The 16,374-nt window shown below is 53.6% G+C and overlaps 1 protein-coding gene across 3 annotated transcripts in view; it reads left to right on the forward strand.

The window, feature by feature from the left end:
* Positions 1-2,148: 2,148 nt before the first annotated feature.
* The window catches only part of SLC12A5 (solute carrier family 12 member 5), a 35,087-nt gene continuing 20,861 nt past the window's right edge, over positions 2,149-16,374 (forward strand). Inside the window, exons 1-3 of one of the 3 annotated variants that reach the window (XM_090286498.1) lie at positions 2,149-2,269; positions 15,493-15,587; positions 15,940-16,071. In XM_090286498.1, coding sequence (XP_090142624.1) covers positions 2,149-2,269; positions 15,493-15,587; positions 15,940-16,071 — 348 coding nt within the window. Of the gene's footprint in view, positions 2,270-9,796; positions 9,974-15,492; positions 15,588-15,939; positions 16,072-16,374 lie in introns of those variants that run through there. The other 2 variants (XM_090286499.1, XM_090286500.1) reach the window with 2 other exon arrangements.

Genomic DNA, 16,374 nt, shown 5'->3' on the forward strand with positions numbered 1-16,374 from the left:
ATAACACCACTGATGCACCGTTAGGAGATGTTTTGCAGAATCTTGGTTCTACAACCTGGTTATATCACCTGACCACAGTGACGAAGACACCAGAAAAGATGACGTCCAAAACTAAATTAATTAGAATAAGAAAAACTGCTGAGGCTTGCATGAGAACTAGCCAATCAGCTTCCTCCTCGACTCATAACCCCTAACCCTCAATCTTTGCCTTTAAAAACCTTTGATCTAAAGCCATTAAAGAGTCTGGATTCTGAGCGCTAGCTTGCTGTTCTCCTGGCTTGGCACCCAGCCAATGAATAGCTTTAATTTTTTCACTGCAAAACTGGGCACTCAGTATTTGGCTCTGCTGCATGTTAGGTGGGTGGATCCTCTTCCTTTTGATAACAATAGTAGCTACCCCTATTATAGCACTGACTATATGCCAGGCACTGTTCCATATGCTTTCTGTGTGTTAACACAGCAAATCCTTAAGTCAACCCTATGGGACAGGCACTACCCTTACCTTATAGGTACTGTTAATATTGTCACCACTCCCCCGCTGTTTTACAAACGAGGAAACGTAGGCACAGTGCACCTGAAGTCTCAGCCGGTGAATGGTGGCAGTGGGATTTGAATGTGTGCTCTTCGTGAAAATGCTGGGAGAAGAGAAAAAGCAGTCAGATGACTCAGAACTCTAGTGTGTGGTTTTAGGTGGATGGGAAGGGAGCAGAGAAGATTCTGGAATGATTGTGTTAGGGATGGTGGTCTGAACCAGATGAGAGAAGGTCTGAATGCTAGGCTGAGGAGTATGCACTTGACCTCAAAGGATGACAGAGGGACTTGAATGAAGGGTGGGGCAGGTGAGTGGAGGTAATGAGCTTGAGAAAGGGGGAGTTTACGGAGGGCTTCAGAGAGCTTCCTCCCAAGCATCCTCTGGGCGGATCTCCTCTCTCCTAATTCATCCATTTCTTGCTCAGGAATGACCCACTTGCATTCGCATACAAATATTCCTTATTATGCCTTGTTTAAAATTCCTCTGGATCCCTGACTCTCTAGATACTGTTCCATTTCTCAATTCTCCATCCACATCCATAGCAGAATTTCCTTAATGTATGGGTTTCTCCTCACTGTCTCCAAGTCCTTAATTCCCAATTCTGTCAACCACTTCCAGCCTGGCTCCCACCCCATGACACCACTGAAATCACTCTCTTCAAAGTCACCTATGGTCTTCCTGTGGTCAGATGCTACAAGAAGCACAGTGGGTACTCCTCTGTGCTCACCTTAGACCATCTCTCAGGTCCTGTGACACAGTTCATCATGCCCTTCTTCCTGAAATTTTTCTTCACTTCGTCTCTGGGACACCTCTTATTCCCGTTTCTCTACTTGCCTCATGACTGGCTCTTCCTCTTTCCACCCTCTAAGTGATAGTGTGCCCTTGCACGCAATCCTTGACTTTTCCTCTGTGTACAGTCATTGCCTGTGATCTTGTCTAGCCGCACAAGCTTTAAGTAGAATCCCCAAGGTTTTATCTCCAGGCTTAGCCTCTCCTCCAAACTCCAGACTCTTATGTTCAACAGCTGACTGTGCATGATCCTTACGTGACTAGTAGGCATCTCAACCTAGCAGGTCCACCTGAACTCTTGGGCTCCACCTTCCAAATATACTTCTCCATTAGTTATCACCACTGTAGGAACAGAGTTTCTCAACGTCCACACTTTTTCAGGCCAGTTGGTTCTTTGAGGGGGGACTGTAAAACGTTGGTGTCCACGCCTAGGAGGTAGCAGGATCTACGGAGAGATGTCAGACCCTTTCAGGGTCAGTCTTCCTCTTGGTACCACAGGCCTCAATGGGCCGAGGGGTGGGGGTGGGGGAGTGCAGGGAGCTGAGGGTAAACCTGTGGCTCATGGTCAGGCAGCCGTGGTACAAGCCTAGATGATGCAAGTTGCCTGTACCACTAGATGCCAGTACCACTCACTCTCCCGTTGTGACAACCAAAAATGTCCGAACATTGTCAGTAAGCGGGCACTAGGACCCTGTGCGGCGCTGCGTCCGGCGGGGGGCGGCGAGAGGGGGGTGGGGGGGAATCTACTCTTTCTGTCTCCTAGAGCCAGGCTGCGGCCACTTGTGCGATCCCGGCCTCATCTCGGCCGCCCGGCTCCTTTCCGCACCATGAGCCGCAGGTTCACGGTCACCTCGCTGCCCGCCTCGAGACCCGCCGGGACCCCTGACCGACAGTCCCACAGACATTCTGCCGCTGATATCCGTCACCTCTCAGCTGAAGACGCCAAAGGTAGAGGCCGCAGGGGGCGGGGCCTGCAGGAGTGGGGCGGAGCAAGAGGAGGGGAGGGGCCACAGTGGGCGGGTCTTCTGTTGGAAGGGGCTGGGGTTCCAGTTGTAGGCCAGAGAGGGGAGGCAGGAGAGAAGAGGGATGCGAAATTGTGAACAGCAGGGCTAGAGTCGAGGTGGGCGGGGCCACAGGAAGAGATTGGGGCCAGAGGCAAAGCAGAGGACCTTGTGATGGAGAGGATAGTGTCAAGGTTGGGGTGGGTATGGGCGGGCGGCAGGGCACTCAAGGGGCAGGGTCATTTCGGGTAGGAGGTGGGACCAGAGAGGATAAGGTGGGACCAGGGAACACGGAGGGCGTTGTGTACAGGAGCCAATGGGAGAAAGTAGGACTAGCTAGGTTTGGGGGCCCACAAGGGCCGGACTAGAGAGAAAGGGGTTGGGCCAAGAAGGTAAGGGTAGGGTCAGGGTGGGTGTGAGGTTGGGGGCGGGAGAAAAAAATGAGTCCGGGTCTTTGAGGCAGGTGCTGGGTCCATCGGTTGTTGATGCCTGGCTGATCTCCAATCTTAGGCCTCCCTGGAGGCATCGTGGGCAGCGCCGGATAGAAAGGAGACAGAAGAAAGAGAAGTTGGTTTAGACCCCAGGAATCTAGATCCAGAGAGGATCCGTGGGGACTGCAGTCTCGACCCTCAGGGACCCACTTAGCTCCCTCTGCTCCACTGCCAGAAGGGTTGGGTGGAGCCAGTTCAAGGAGGGATTGGGGGATTCTTCGAGGGCCCAGTGCAGTGGTCTTGTAATGGAAGTTACAGGTAGAGTACAGAAGAGAGAGGAAGAGCAGGATCCTTCTAGCCTTCGGTGAAGAATATACATTCTGGATACACACACACATCCCGAACACATCCTAGATATATAGATCTCCCTTGTCAGGGAGGGGTCCTCTCCCTGGCTCTGGGCTCATCAGGTCTGGAAGGAACTTGGCGAAGCTCCGGGAGGAAGAAGAGCCTCCTCGGGCCGCCAGGGGTCGCTGCTGAGCTGCAGGTGAGCTCACCCTGACCAGCAAAACTGAGCACCCCAAACCCTAGAGGAGCCCTTCAGGGGTTTCTTGGATGAATTCTCTCATTGCACAGATGACCAAACTGAAACCTAGATTTTCACAGGGCTCCAGCCCGTGAACCAACTGCTTCCTGATGTGGCAATTGGAATTTCCTGGGCTCCTTCCACTCTTCATTTTTCCATATTCTGTCTGCCCTCTTTCTCGTTTTCATAAATGTCCTTAACCCTCCTGATTTAAAAGTCAGGACTTCAGGAGCTTTTTCTCTCTAGTGAGGGGGTGCTCATGTCTTGACCACTCCACCTCTAAAACTCCTGAATCTGGCCACATCTCTCTTCCTGTCAACATTACTCTGGTCCAGACTCCATCAACTATCACACGGCCACCACCGCAGCCTCCTCACTGGTCTGCCTGACTCCAATCCTATCCTAACTGCACTTCATACAAACTCTCCATTGCTTTGGATAAAGGCCAAACTGTCATTCAAACATTTTCCTCCTGGTCTCCTGGTATACATGACATAGCCAGGGGAGCTCCTATTCACTCTGTAAGTTACAGCTCATTTAACCTCTTCTGGAAAACTTTTTTACTTTCCCTTGCTCCCACACAGGGGCAGTCATTCCTCTTCTGCCCACCCACTGCACCATGTGCAGTGGATGAAAGTTACTTACTTGTGTGTTTCCTGCGTCTCAAGAGCAGGGACCATGCCCTTTTCTAAAAATGTATTTACTTATTTACTTTTATTTATACTTGACATACAATATTATGTTAATTTCAGGTGTACAACATAATGTACCTTACAAAGTGATCTCCATGATAAATCTAGTAACCACCTGTCACCATCCAAAGTTATGATAATATTATTGACTATATTCCCTTTGCTGTGCAATGTATCCCTGCTACTTATTTATTTTGTAACTGGAAGTTTGAACCTCTTAATCTTATTCACTTTGTTCAGCAATCTCCCACCCTCTTCTCCTCTGGTAACCATTAGTTTGTTCTCTGTATTTATGAGTCTGCTTCTGTCTTACTTTGCTTGTTTTATTTCTTTAGATTTTACATATAAGTGAAATCATACGGTATTTATCTTTCTCTGACTTATTTCACTAGGTCCATCCATGTTGTCGCAAGTGGCAAGATTTCATTCTTTTTAATGGTTGAGCAGGGATCATATTCTTTTATCTCTGTGTTCCAAGTTCCAAGCCTACATCCTGGCACTTAGCAGGGTCTCAATGCTCATCAGACTAGAGGGGAGTGGGTGTAGGCTCCTGCTTCTCCTACCCCGCCTTCTCTGCTCCCATTCCTCACCCTGTAGTCTGAGAATAAGACGCTCATCCCTCTCATCTCAGCTTTCAGTTCTGGGTGTGCAGGTGTCAGGGCAAACTGTATATGCATTTGGAAAGCTGCATGTCTGTGGCAGAGGCAGTGTGTGTATGTCTTTGTGTTTCTTGAGGGAGGGGCATCCCATGATAGCTCTGGTGACCTCTGGGGTGGTCAATGAGTCAGTGCTTATGTGTGTCACTGTATGCCAGTGTGTTGATGGGCATGTTGATGTGTGTATTTCTGTGTCTATCTGTGGGGTGGGTACCTTTGTGCTGAGTTTATTGGAAGTTCTATCTGGAGAATCATTTGGGTGACTTTCAACCTCTTATAGCCCTGAAACAGCCTCTGGTACCTCCACCTAGAGAGGTTACCGCATGGGAAAATGGACAAGGGCTCCCCGGGGAACCAAACACCTGATGTATCTTTCCCACACCTGTTCTTGTATCAGCCCTCTGGCCCACAGGGAGAGGTGGCAGCATGTGGAAGGTGAGGGAAGGCTTCGGAGAGGTTTTGCAAGTCACTTGTAAATGAGCATTGCCTTTCATTCTGGACCAAGGGAGTGGAGTTTGTCCCTGGGGGTGCTTCCTGTTACCAAGGGATCAGCTATAGGTGGGAACACAACTTACAGGGGTGAAAGAGGCAAGTCAGAGGCTGAGCCTTGAAACTACCACTAAGCCTGCACTGCAGCCCCCATGCCTCAGTTGCCTCATCTGTACCATGGGGAGACTGATGGTAACTTGGTTGGATAGGAGTAGACCTGACTGGTTGTTACAACTCTGAGCTGCTCCCCTGTTCCTTTAAACCACCCTCTGCTGTGCCTTAGCTTCTCATGGAGGGAGGCTGGGTACTAGAAAGAGCCCTAGGCCTAGGTTAAGACTAACAGGAGTTGGGATGTGTCCTCATGGAGTGAGAGGGAGCCAACTTATGCTGGAGGGAATGGAGCAAGATCACAATACAGCCCACCTGTGCTCTGGCTCAGGCTCTGTGTGTGGCCTTGGGCACATGGCTTCCCCTCTCTAGGCCTCAATTGCCTCATCTATAGTATAAAGGAGTTGACTAAGAAACTACATGAGGGTCTTCCTAGCTATAAACAGGCTAAGATTCTCTGATGACCTAGAAGAGTGAAGTTCTCTGCCACCCCGTACCCAAACCTCAAGTTTAAGTCTGTCTGTCTGTAAATTGGGAAGAATGACACTGGGTTATTGGTGTAAATATCTGATCTAGAGATCTCCAACCCCTCCAAGGAGTTTTCCAGTCATCCCCTCCTCAAGCTGGGGCTCAGAACTTCGCTGCCCAGTACCTCAGTCCAAGGTGAGCCCTGGGAATCTCCATGGCAACAAACTGGTTATGAACGGGGCTGCAGTTGCCATGGTGACAGGTCTCTCTCTCTCTCTCTCTCTCTCTCTCTCTCTCTCTATCATCCTTAACTCCCCTCCCCTCTTCTCAATGAACCAGAGCAATCTGCGGGCCTCAGCTCTCCAGGTGGGGTGAGGGTGAGGGGTGGGTGCCGTGAGAAGGGGGTCCAGATTGAGAAAGAAGGAAGTTGGGCTGAATCTGTAGGGGAATAGGGGGCTGTTGGGGTGCCATTGTCATGGTGACAGGGCTGCAGCCTGTTAATTAAGCCGCTGGTTGCCACGGAGACGATGGTGGTTGACGTGCTCTTACGTGAGCCCTGTGTGTGGGGTGTGCTGTGTGCTGGACTCGCTCATCAATTCACTGTGAGGATTTTGGGTCTGGAGGACGGGGCATGCGGTGGAGGGGGGGAGAGAAGAGTGAAGGAAGGTGTTCAAGGACTTGGCTCCATGAGGTCAGAGCTGGGGGTGGGTGGGTGAAGTGGTGGGGTAATGATATGGAGATAAGGATGGATAGGGACTGAGTCACTAGGAGAACATTGCCTGCCTCCTATGGAAGGAGGACCCAGTCAGGTGGCTCTTGCTTCTTCCAAACAGCTCCTCATTCTGGTTCAGTGAATGGAGCCCCGGGCTAGGGGTCAGGGAGCTGGACTCTAGTTGCCAGTCTGCCACAAGTTCACCCCATGAAGGAAAGTTGCGCCTTTCCATTTCTAGACCAACTTTTCCACAAATGGGGAGTGATAAAAATAATTTATAAAAATCTCTTCCAGTTCCCAAATCCTGGTACTTAGGAGGCAGCTTCTCTGAACTATTTTTTCTCTTTGAGAAGCATAATGGGGGAGAGGGGGATCAATTTTAGAGACTCGGTAGAGTTCAGAAATAGGACCCTGCTCAACCCTGCCTCCTGTGTTGCTTTCATGAGAGGGCTCCCCTCTCCCTAGATCTTCCCAGGGCTTTGGGTGGGGATGGGGTGCTAAGCTGGCAGCCATGCTTCTGGCGCTCAGAGATGAGGGACACCTTGCTGATGACTTTACTGACCAAGGCCAAGCTGGCAGTGTCCGAGACTCCTGCAGTGTGTTTTCTCAAAGCCTCACTGCAGAGCATTGGCCTGAGGCCTGAATAGGGACTAGTCTCTTTGAAAGGTGGGTAGTGTGAGTCGCAGGGCTGGGGTCTGGCCTTGGTACTGTGACCTGACTTCGCCTGGGCTCCTTAAGATGGGCTCCATGGCATTAGTCTGAAGTAAATAGAGAGAGCACTAAGAGGAAGAAGTCCCATAGATTATGCAATTTCACCCTTTCATTTTAAAGATAGAGATACTGAATTCCTGATAGAGGACCTCAGTCCTGCCTGGGGATCTGCAGAGTTTTGGGGGCAGAGGACAGGATGGCAGCATTGTTTCCTGAATGCCAGCTGCCTCAAGAGTTAGGAGCTCTGGTGCAGGTGGACTGATGGGACAGCCAGGGGAAGAGGAGTCCCTCCTACCTTCACTCCTGTGGAATCTGCGTTTCCCCCATGGACGGGCTCAGTCCTTGTGTGGCCAAGACTCTGGGCCATGAAGGGGAATACCCCAAGGAGAGCACCCTAGACTTGGAATTGCTGAAAAACAAGACTCAGCATTTATTTCCCAACATATCCTGGGCAAGCATACTACCTGTTTTACGATGTCACCTGCCTTACTATGTTACCTATCTCTACAGAACAGTGAAAAACCACATGCAGCTGCTGGGGGTGGTGTGGGTAACAAAGTGCTTAGAAGTTCTTGGACACTGGTCTACCCACCTTCTCCCCTGTTAACCCCTGTCACCAGTCCAAACTTATTTCATTAAAAAAAAAAAAAAATTCCCCTCTGGGAAAACCAAGACCAATTTTCACACCTGTCTGAATAGCTAGCTCTTTGTTCTCTAGTCTGTTCAGCATTCACAGAACCCACTGGCAATGATACGTTGTTTGTGGATTTCTCAGAGGCTCCTTTCAGTCAGTTGCCAAAGACTGTGGTTGACTCAGTCTGAAGCCACTGACTGACAAATGTGTACAGAGGAATCTGAGCAGCGGGCCCTTTCCATGGTACTGAAAACTCACATTTTTAGAACAGGGTCTCTAGTCAGATGGATGACTTCTTAGGACTCCTGAAGGTTTTCTGGGCCCACATTTACTTGCAAGCGAAGAGGCCCCTCCATTCTGGTAACTCTGAAACCTACGCGCGAGAAAAGGGAGAAAGCTCATTTTAGACCCAGTCCCTGTTCCTTTTTTAGTAGTCAAGGATCAGCAGTCCTTTCTATTGGAGGCAGGACCACTTTAAAAAGAGGTTTTGTTGAGGAGCACAGCCCTAAACTGGAATAAAGCGACCGGGATCCTAGACCAAGTCCTGCCATTCACTGGCATTGTGTCCACACGAGGTCATTTATTTCTCCTCTCAGGCCTTAACTTCCTCATCTGTAAAACGAAAGCTGTGCATGAGATAAGATGCTTGATGCCGTCCCTCCCCTTCCAGCCCTGGAGCTCTTCTGGAGCTTAGAGGGCTAGTGTTGGTGGCTAGCTAGGGTGAGTCGGAAAATCATTCCCCCTTAATCTGTTCTCACCCTTTGATGTTCTGATCTTCCAGAGACTCAGAGGGTCCAAACCTGTGATGCTCCTTTCTGAGATGTCTTCACCATGGGCTCCAGCCTAGATCTAGGGGTACAGAGCAGTCAGACTTCTGGAGGGCATGTGTCAGGGGAGGGAGAAGAACACAGACAGCATGTCAGCTCTGGAATCCTCAGAAAGCAATCCTGGATTAGGAGATTAGACACTCCTGCCCCAGGAGAAAATCTGGTCCCAAACTGACAGGCGGCCTCATTGCCCCCTCCCCCACTCTGTCCCTGGCTTGCCTCTAACTGGTCTATCTTCTCTAGAGCCTTCACTGTCTCTGGTAGGGAGTCAGCACTCCCTGGAACCTCATTGCTGCTTTCTCTCCTCTTCATGTCTCCTTCCCAGGCTCATTCCACAGACAGAGGGTCCCTGTCTATGGACTTCAAGGACCTGTCCTCGGAGTGAGATGCTAGGATTCTTGTCAATATAAGCACAACAAGAGGGTTTATTGCAACTCCTCAGGCTCCACTCCTCTAGTTTTAAGACTGGATGAGCCAGACAGTTCGGCCCAGTGACGCTAAAGCGCCCCCCCCCCCACATCCCCCCCACCCGCTCCCGCCGTGGGGGCAGCACAGTGCTTCAGTTAAGGGCTCTGGCCTCTCCATACTCCCAGCTCCAACCTCTTGAACAGCGATATGGGAGAGGGTCTGGTTCTCCTTCCCTCTTCAGAGCTGGCCTCCCCTGCTTTGCAGACAGGCTCTCTAGGGACCCATATTCCATGGTGCCCCACCCTCGCCCTCTCCTCTTCCCCCTAGGGGGTCACCCAGACCCCCCAGCCATGCAGCCGCTGCGGGGCTGACTCCCCGCGGCCGCGACCTAGTTCCCTGCCGTTATTTTTAGGGCGCGGGATGGCACCTGCCCACGTGCCGGCCCCGCCTGCCCCAGAGAGTGGGGGGCGGGCGGAGCTCTGTCTGCTCAAAGGAGGCAAGGCCCCTGTCTTCTACAGCACCCTCTCTATCCCACTCGTGCAAGCCCTCAGTTTTAGTGCGAGGGGGCCGCCAGGCGAGCTCTGCCCGCCCCTCGTCCTCTCTGCTTCCTCCCTCCGCGCTCCCCCCTCCCAAACCCCGCCAGTGGCTCACGCCTCCTGCATACGGGATGAGGTGAGCAGCGCCGCCGCTGAGAGGGGGCGCGCGCGGGTGTGAGCGTGTGTCCGTGTGCGAGTGTGTGTGCGCCGGGCAGGCGGGCACTGCAGCTTCTTCCTCTGTGGAGCGGAGGGCGAGAGAGAGCCAGCGAGCGAGAGAAGGCGGGCAGAGGGGCGCGGGCGAGGCGGCGCGGCCATCCCCGGCCCGGCGCGGCGCTGCCACCATGCTAAACAACCTGACTGACTGCGAGGACGGCGATGGGGGAGCCAACCCCGGTAAGCAGAGGTCCGGGGGCGGTGAGGGAGGGGGTGGCGGGGAGAGGAGGCAGCTCTGGGGTTAGAGGCAGAGCAGGGGCCGCCTCCTTCAGAGAAGAGGCTGGGAAAGACCGGGGCGGTGGGCGCCGCGGCGGCCTGGAGCCTTGCTCCATTGGAATGCGCCAGGCGCTGTCCGAGGTTCTGGAATGCGCCGCGCCTGGGGCAGGGCTGGGGGCTGAGAGGTTGCCATTGCCCACTGCCCGGGGAGCAGAGTGGGTTAACCGAGCGGGGGAGGAGGTGGGAAGGGTATGGAAGAGCTAGAATGGGCTGACGTGGAGCTCGACGGGCGGAAGGAGGGCTCCTTTCCCCGATAAGGGACCCCAGTGTCCTGGCGCAGAGTGTTGATTGGTGGATTGGGGGGTGGGGGGCGCAGTCTGCTGCAGTCCCTCGCTCTGAGACTTCCAGCTGAAAGGTGGGGGGACGGTACCTACGAGGGGTTTGGAGCCATAGGACGGCCCTGTCCGGGCTGCGGTATATCCGTAAGAGGACACTTGGTGCAATCCGGGCCCCCTCCCCCAAAGCTGCTTGAGGTCCGACCTCAGAATGAAGCATGCCTCCCCCGGAGATTTTCAGCTCTACTTTGCGGAATCTGCCTCTCTCGCGCGCGTCTCCGTGGGTTCCTATTCAGGACGGGAAGCAAAATCAACCTCCTTTCTTCCCTCTTTCCCCTTCCTCTCAGTACCCTGGGGTGGCAGTGAGATTTCCAGGGCGGGGCAGGGGGGGAGTCTTTCTAGTCAGTTCTGCTGGCTTCCTCAGTAAGGCCTCAGGAATGGGGTTCCAGCTACTGAATTCCCGGCGCCGCGGCGCGGGCACTGCGGACGCGCTGCGGTGGGTGCGGAGACTCGCTAGGAGCCGATGGGCTTGGAGCAAGTCCTTTCGTTGCTCCGGCTCTCCCCCGCCTTCCTCCGCGGTTTCCCTGCTCTGAGGTCTTAGGGGCCAGCCACCCGCTCGGGCTCCCAGGCCCCCCGCCGCCCCCAAGTGGTCTCAGCCATCCATCACTGCTGCCAGCCGCCCCCACCCCCCTCCCACCCTCCCCGGCGTTGCATCCCTAGCGCACTAGCGCGCCTCCCGCTCCGGCTGTCTGCGCTCAGCGCCTTCAAACGCTCCCTTGGGCATTGCTTGACCCTCTGGGCCGAGACTCTTGCAGACCTCTCCAGGGGAGAGCCGAAAGGGCCCAGGGGCCGAAAGAGCGGGTCTTCCAGGGACTGGCAGTCTTGACTTGAAGTCCTCCGTATCCTCAATCGCAGTCGGAGCCCAGTGGCCGTTTGGGAAGGCTGTGGACACTAGGGTTCCGGGTCCTTCGTCTGAGAACCACTCTTCCTCCCTGGGTCGGAGTGGTATACAGAGGTCTTCACTGCTGACTGGCCGGCTCATCAGCCTATCCAGTGACACTGGGGTTGCCTCGTCCAGAAGCCGCCCCCCTCTCCAGCAGGCTTAGGCTGTGGGGGGAGGGGTTTGGTTAAGTGGAGTCTGCGACAATACCAGGCATCCTAACGCGGTTCCCAGGGAACGAAGGGGGGGGGGTGTCATTTCCATCTGAGGCCCCCTTCAGATGTCTCTACTTTGAGGACTGGGGCTCAACCTGATAAGGCGCTGATACCTCACTTGGCCTTGGGGTTTCCATGGGGTCTCAGGAGGCCTAGAAAAGAGGCGCCTATGTGTGCGGAGCAGAAGTCGAACTAGGAAGTCCTTTCAGTTCTACACCCTCCCCATCAGTTTCTAGACTGGATGTCATGGGCCCATCTGGAGACCTTCTCTCTATATATAGTGTCCAGGACCTGGAACGAGAGTGGTCCGAACCTGGGCCAGGAGTTTTGGGTCCCAGAGAGAGAAGGCCTCCCTGCAGCAACTGGAGATGGTGGTTGGGGGCTTTAAGGACCTGCTGAGCTTGAGGGAAGAGGGACGATCAGACTAGAGCCTCTTTCATCTCTGATTCTAAGTTCTTGGGGCTGTGGGTGTGGGGAACCTGAGTGTTGACCTCGGAGATGGGCATGGCCAGAGTAATGGGGCCCTTCTCTGAACTAAAGAAGAACCCAAGAATGTTATCTCTGGCCTCCAGGTCTCCTTTCTCTTTGGGGTCTGACGCCCTCCCCCACTACCCTAATCTGGCTTGGGGATTCCCCCAGGCCTGGGCCCAGGTCCCCTGGGAGGAGGCTCTTTAGCCAGCGCCGCTCGCCTGTTTCCTCCCTGGGAGCTCTGGCCGCGGCAGCTTAATTGAAAGCCGATTCGGGCTGAGAGCTCCCAGGGGGCGGGGGCGGGGGCGGAGAGGGCTCAGCCTCAGTCTGGCCCTGCCTCTCTTGCGCGCGCCACTCGGCGCTCCCCCACTGTCCTGACTGTTGGCTCTGGGGAATCAGGGCGAGTTCCCCCTTCGCAGTCCTGCCCTTTTGAGAACTCCTGATGCTCGCTCCCCCCCCCCCCCCCCTTATCTCCCCCAACCAGTGCGCCGGGCGTTCCAGAGAGAGGACAAAATCAGCCTTGGCAGAGGAGCTCGGTAGACTGGAGTCCCGTCCAGTCAGCTAGTGGAAATGCAGGACCCAGAACTAGCCTACCAAGCCGCCCCCTCCTCTGTCCTCAGCTCCTGGCCACGACCCTGCCTGGAGTCTAGCTCCGCGCTGCGCGAAGCGTTACATAAGCGGTTGCGGGCGCGTGGCCCGCCCTGCGCTGCGCTCTCGACCCGCGTGGTCGCCTTGGAAACCAGTACGAGGCTACCTAGTTGCGGAGTCTCCAGCCAGGATGTCCCCCTTTCTGTCCTGTACGCGCCCCGGAACCCCACAAAGGAAGAGGGGTTTGGGAGGGAGCGTGAAGGGTTGAGAGGAGGGGCTCTCATGTCTGGTTGTCCTGGCCCAGGGAGGAGGCGCTGCGGGGAGAGGGACCCAGTCCCACCGGAGACAAGGCCCCTGAATCTTTCGGCTGCGGAAGGTGTGGAATGGGGAGCTCAGGCTGGGTGGGGCAGCACGTATACTAATGATAATCGTGATTGTAATTGCTGCAGCAATACCTCCACTATGTGCCAGGAATGCACCATAGGCAATATTTCACTTCCTCCCAACAGTCCTCCCAGTTAAGCACGATTATTATCCTTTTGCAAAGGAGAAAACTGAGGTTTGGAGTTTAAGTGACTTGGCCAATCGGTCGACACAGCCAGTGAAGCTAGGACTGAAACCTAAAATTTGACTCCAGCGTTTTATTTTTATTTTTTTTAACCACTAAAAGTTTGTTTGCATCTCATCCCTCCTCAGCCCCACTAGTTCTTATCTTAGTGAGGTGAGAACATGAGGCATCTTGTCAGCATTTTAAAAGGAGGAGAAACCCATCTCACTTTTATTTCTCCTGTTCTCTGGCCCCAGACAGCTCTTCTGAGATCCCGGGGTCAGGAATGGAGTCTGGGGAAATTTATTTCCAAAGCCTTTTCCCTGAGCATCAGGCTTCCACTGGGAGGATGGGTCTGCCATCCCCAGGAACACAAATATGCAAGAGAAGAAAGAGCAGGTGGTGGCCCCCTCTTTGGGGACCAGGGGTACTTGGCTTGATGGATGAGGTGGAGGTGGTGGCAGGAGACAGTGGGTGGTGGGTTTCCTTTGAGCAGGTAAGGCATCATGTCCTCTCCCTTTTACAATTTTGAGTCAGTATGAGATTGGCCTTATAACACGTCATCCTCTGGAGATGGACTGTGGCTGGGAGACTAAGGAAAGTTTCCAGGAGGTAGGGAAGGTAGGAGGGGATTTGGAAAGAGAGAGAGAGAGAGAGAGAGGGAGACAGATTTCAGGAGATGATGGGACAGGTAATTCAGAATATGGAGGACCTCAGCTTCACTTGGACTTTGGTCACTGGGGAGTTTCTGCAGCGTCCAGAGAAATATCTACTACTGGGATTCAGCCCTGGCACTGAGGAAGAGGGATGGCTGGAGCTAAGGGAATGTGTCTTTGGAGGTTCCTTAAATCTCTTGAAAACATTTTCTCCTTGAGGTCTCCTGGGGTGACCTCATCCAGGCACACGGTTTCACACCCTTCCTACACATGTTTATAAAAAGGGTTACCCCCATCTCTGTCTCCTGTCCACCTCTCTCCTGGGTCTCAGACTGATCCATCTACCCAAGTGGCTTCTAGACTTACCCAGTTGAGTGTCCTACAGTGTCTCATTCTCAATCAAATTCAGCATCTTCTCCACCCCCAATCTCCCCCTTTTTCATTTATTAAATAGCACCATGACCCACCCACTTATCCATGTAGAAATCCCAGGCATTATTCTAGATTCTTCTTCTCTCCATCCCCAAACATCTGGCATAGAGATATGTGCCAATAATTCTTGAGTCCGTCCATTGTCCTGCATTGCTCAGGCCTGGGCCATGAGCTCTTGCCTGGATTACTGTAGCTCCCTAACTAGCATCTGTGTTCTTTATCTAAACGCCAGAGTGATTATTCTGAAACACAAGTCTGTTCATGGCACTTCTTTGCCTGAAACTCTTCAATGTCTTCCCATTGTCCTCTGGATGAGGTCCAAAATCTTTAACATGGCCTCCTAACTGTGTAAGGACCCGGCCCACATTCACTGTACCAGGCTCATTTTTCCATATGCCACTCCCCATCCTCAGGTCCACCCACCCCTATGCTCCTTCCTCATACTCCAGGCAGATCAAACTTCTTTCAGCTCCTCTAGCCCACTCTGTTCATTCTCACCTCTGGGCCACCGAACGTACTGTTCTACTCTTCTCTGCCTGGAACACCCTCCGGCCTCCCTCCCAGTCTAGCTCTTACTCATCCTTCAGTTCTCAGCTGACACGTCACTTCCTCTGGGAAGCCTTCCCTGACCTCCTGGGCTGGGATGAATGCCTCTCCTGTGTTCCTATGGTCCCTTATTCATCTTCTATCACAGAACTTACGACTCTGGGTTGGAAATTCCTGGTTACTGGTTCATCTACCTTGCCCTTGGGTTCCCTGAGGGCAGGAATGGTGTCTCATTCTGCTGTTCCCTCTCCCTCCATCCCTGGGCTCACATTGGCACAGGGCAGACATCCAGCAAATACCTGTTGATTGAAGACGAATGAGGGGCATAGGAGGTGGCAAAGGGGGTCACATTTCTAAGAGGTGGAGTACCCTTGAGACCTCAGGCTGTAGTGTTCTCTGCTCCCCCTCCTCCACCCCAGGAAAGAGCATCCTTCCATTCCAAAACACCAGGATGGGCCCAATTATGGTCAAAGTGGGGATCCTGGAGCGCCTAGGCTTCCCTGATGAATGAGGTAGGACCCCCCAAGAATAAGGAAGCACTCACATGTTTATTAAGTACCCGGTACATGCCAAGGAGTGCACTGGGCTCTATATCCATGCTGTTAACAAAAACTCTGCAAGGGACGTAGTATGAGCTCCATGTTTTCGATGTTCCGACTGAGGGTCAGAGAGTTAAGTGGCCACCCAGCTGCCCTGGCCCGGGCAGATGGATGACAACCACTTGGTGCCAGGACCCTGACCCCTCTGCCTTTTCAGGTGACGGCAACCCCAAGGAGAGCAGTCCCTTCATCAATAGCACTGACACAGAGAAGGGGAAGGAGTATGATGGCAAGAACATGGCCTTGTTTGAGGTGGGTTGCCAGGGGTTCTGGCCCCCGTCCACAGTTCACCTTCCCAAGCATCAGGCCCTCCCTGCCTCTCCAGGGAACAGTGTGCTCCCTCCTCCCATCTCTTGGTCAGGTCCACACTCTTTCTTGAGCCTCCCCCATTCCCACTCCTTCCCTTCACCCCTGCCACCCTCTCTTCCCATCCTACCGTTCTCTTTCCCTGCTCTCTTGTCCATCCATCCTCCTTCCTCATCTCATCCCAACCTCAATTGTTTGCCTTCCTTGTCCCCACATCTGTCTTCCTCCTACCATCTAGCTCACCCCCCCCCCTTCCCCTCGGTCCCAGCATTCTAACACTGCCACCCTCCCTCCACAGGAGGAGATGGACACCAGCCCCATGGTGTCCTCCCTGCTCAGCGGCCTGGCCAACTACACCAACCTGCCCCAGGGAAGTAGGGAGCACGAGGAGGCAGAAAACAATGAGGGTGGAAGAAAGAAGCCGGTGCAGGTGAGGGCCTTGGGGAAGAAGGGGTAAGGGAGGAAAGCTGGTTGGAGGGGAGGAAGGACTGGGGAGAGAAAGTAGGTTCAGATGAAGGGATGGGCGATGGAGGCAGAGGGATAGGAGCTGGGGGCAGAGGGAGCAGAAGGGATGGGAGATAAGGGATAGAGGTGGAAGGGAGGGAGGGAGGGGTTGCTGTGAAGGAGGGTGATGGAGGTATAAGGCTGGAAGATGCGAGGAGGGGCAGGAGATAAGAATCAGAGGGAAGAGGGATGAAGGGACGGGGATGCAGAGAATAAGAAAGTGGGAGAT

This window comes from Furipterus horrens, unplaced genomic scaffold (genome assembly GCF_987537825.1).
Source record: "Furipterus horrens unplaced genomic scaffold, mFurHor1.1.pri manual_scaffold_8, whole genome shotgun sequence".
Classification (NCBI taxonomy): domain Eukaryota; kingdom Metazoa; phylum Chordata; class Mammalia; order Chiroptera; family Furipteridae; genus Furipterus; species Furipterus horrens.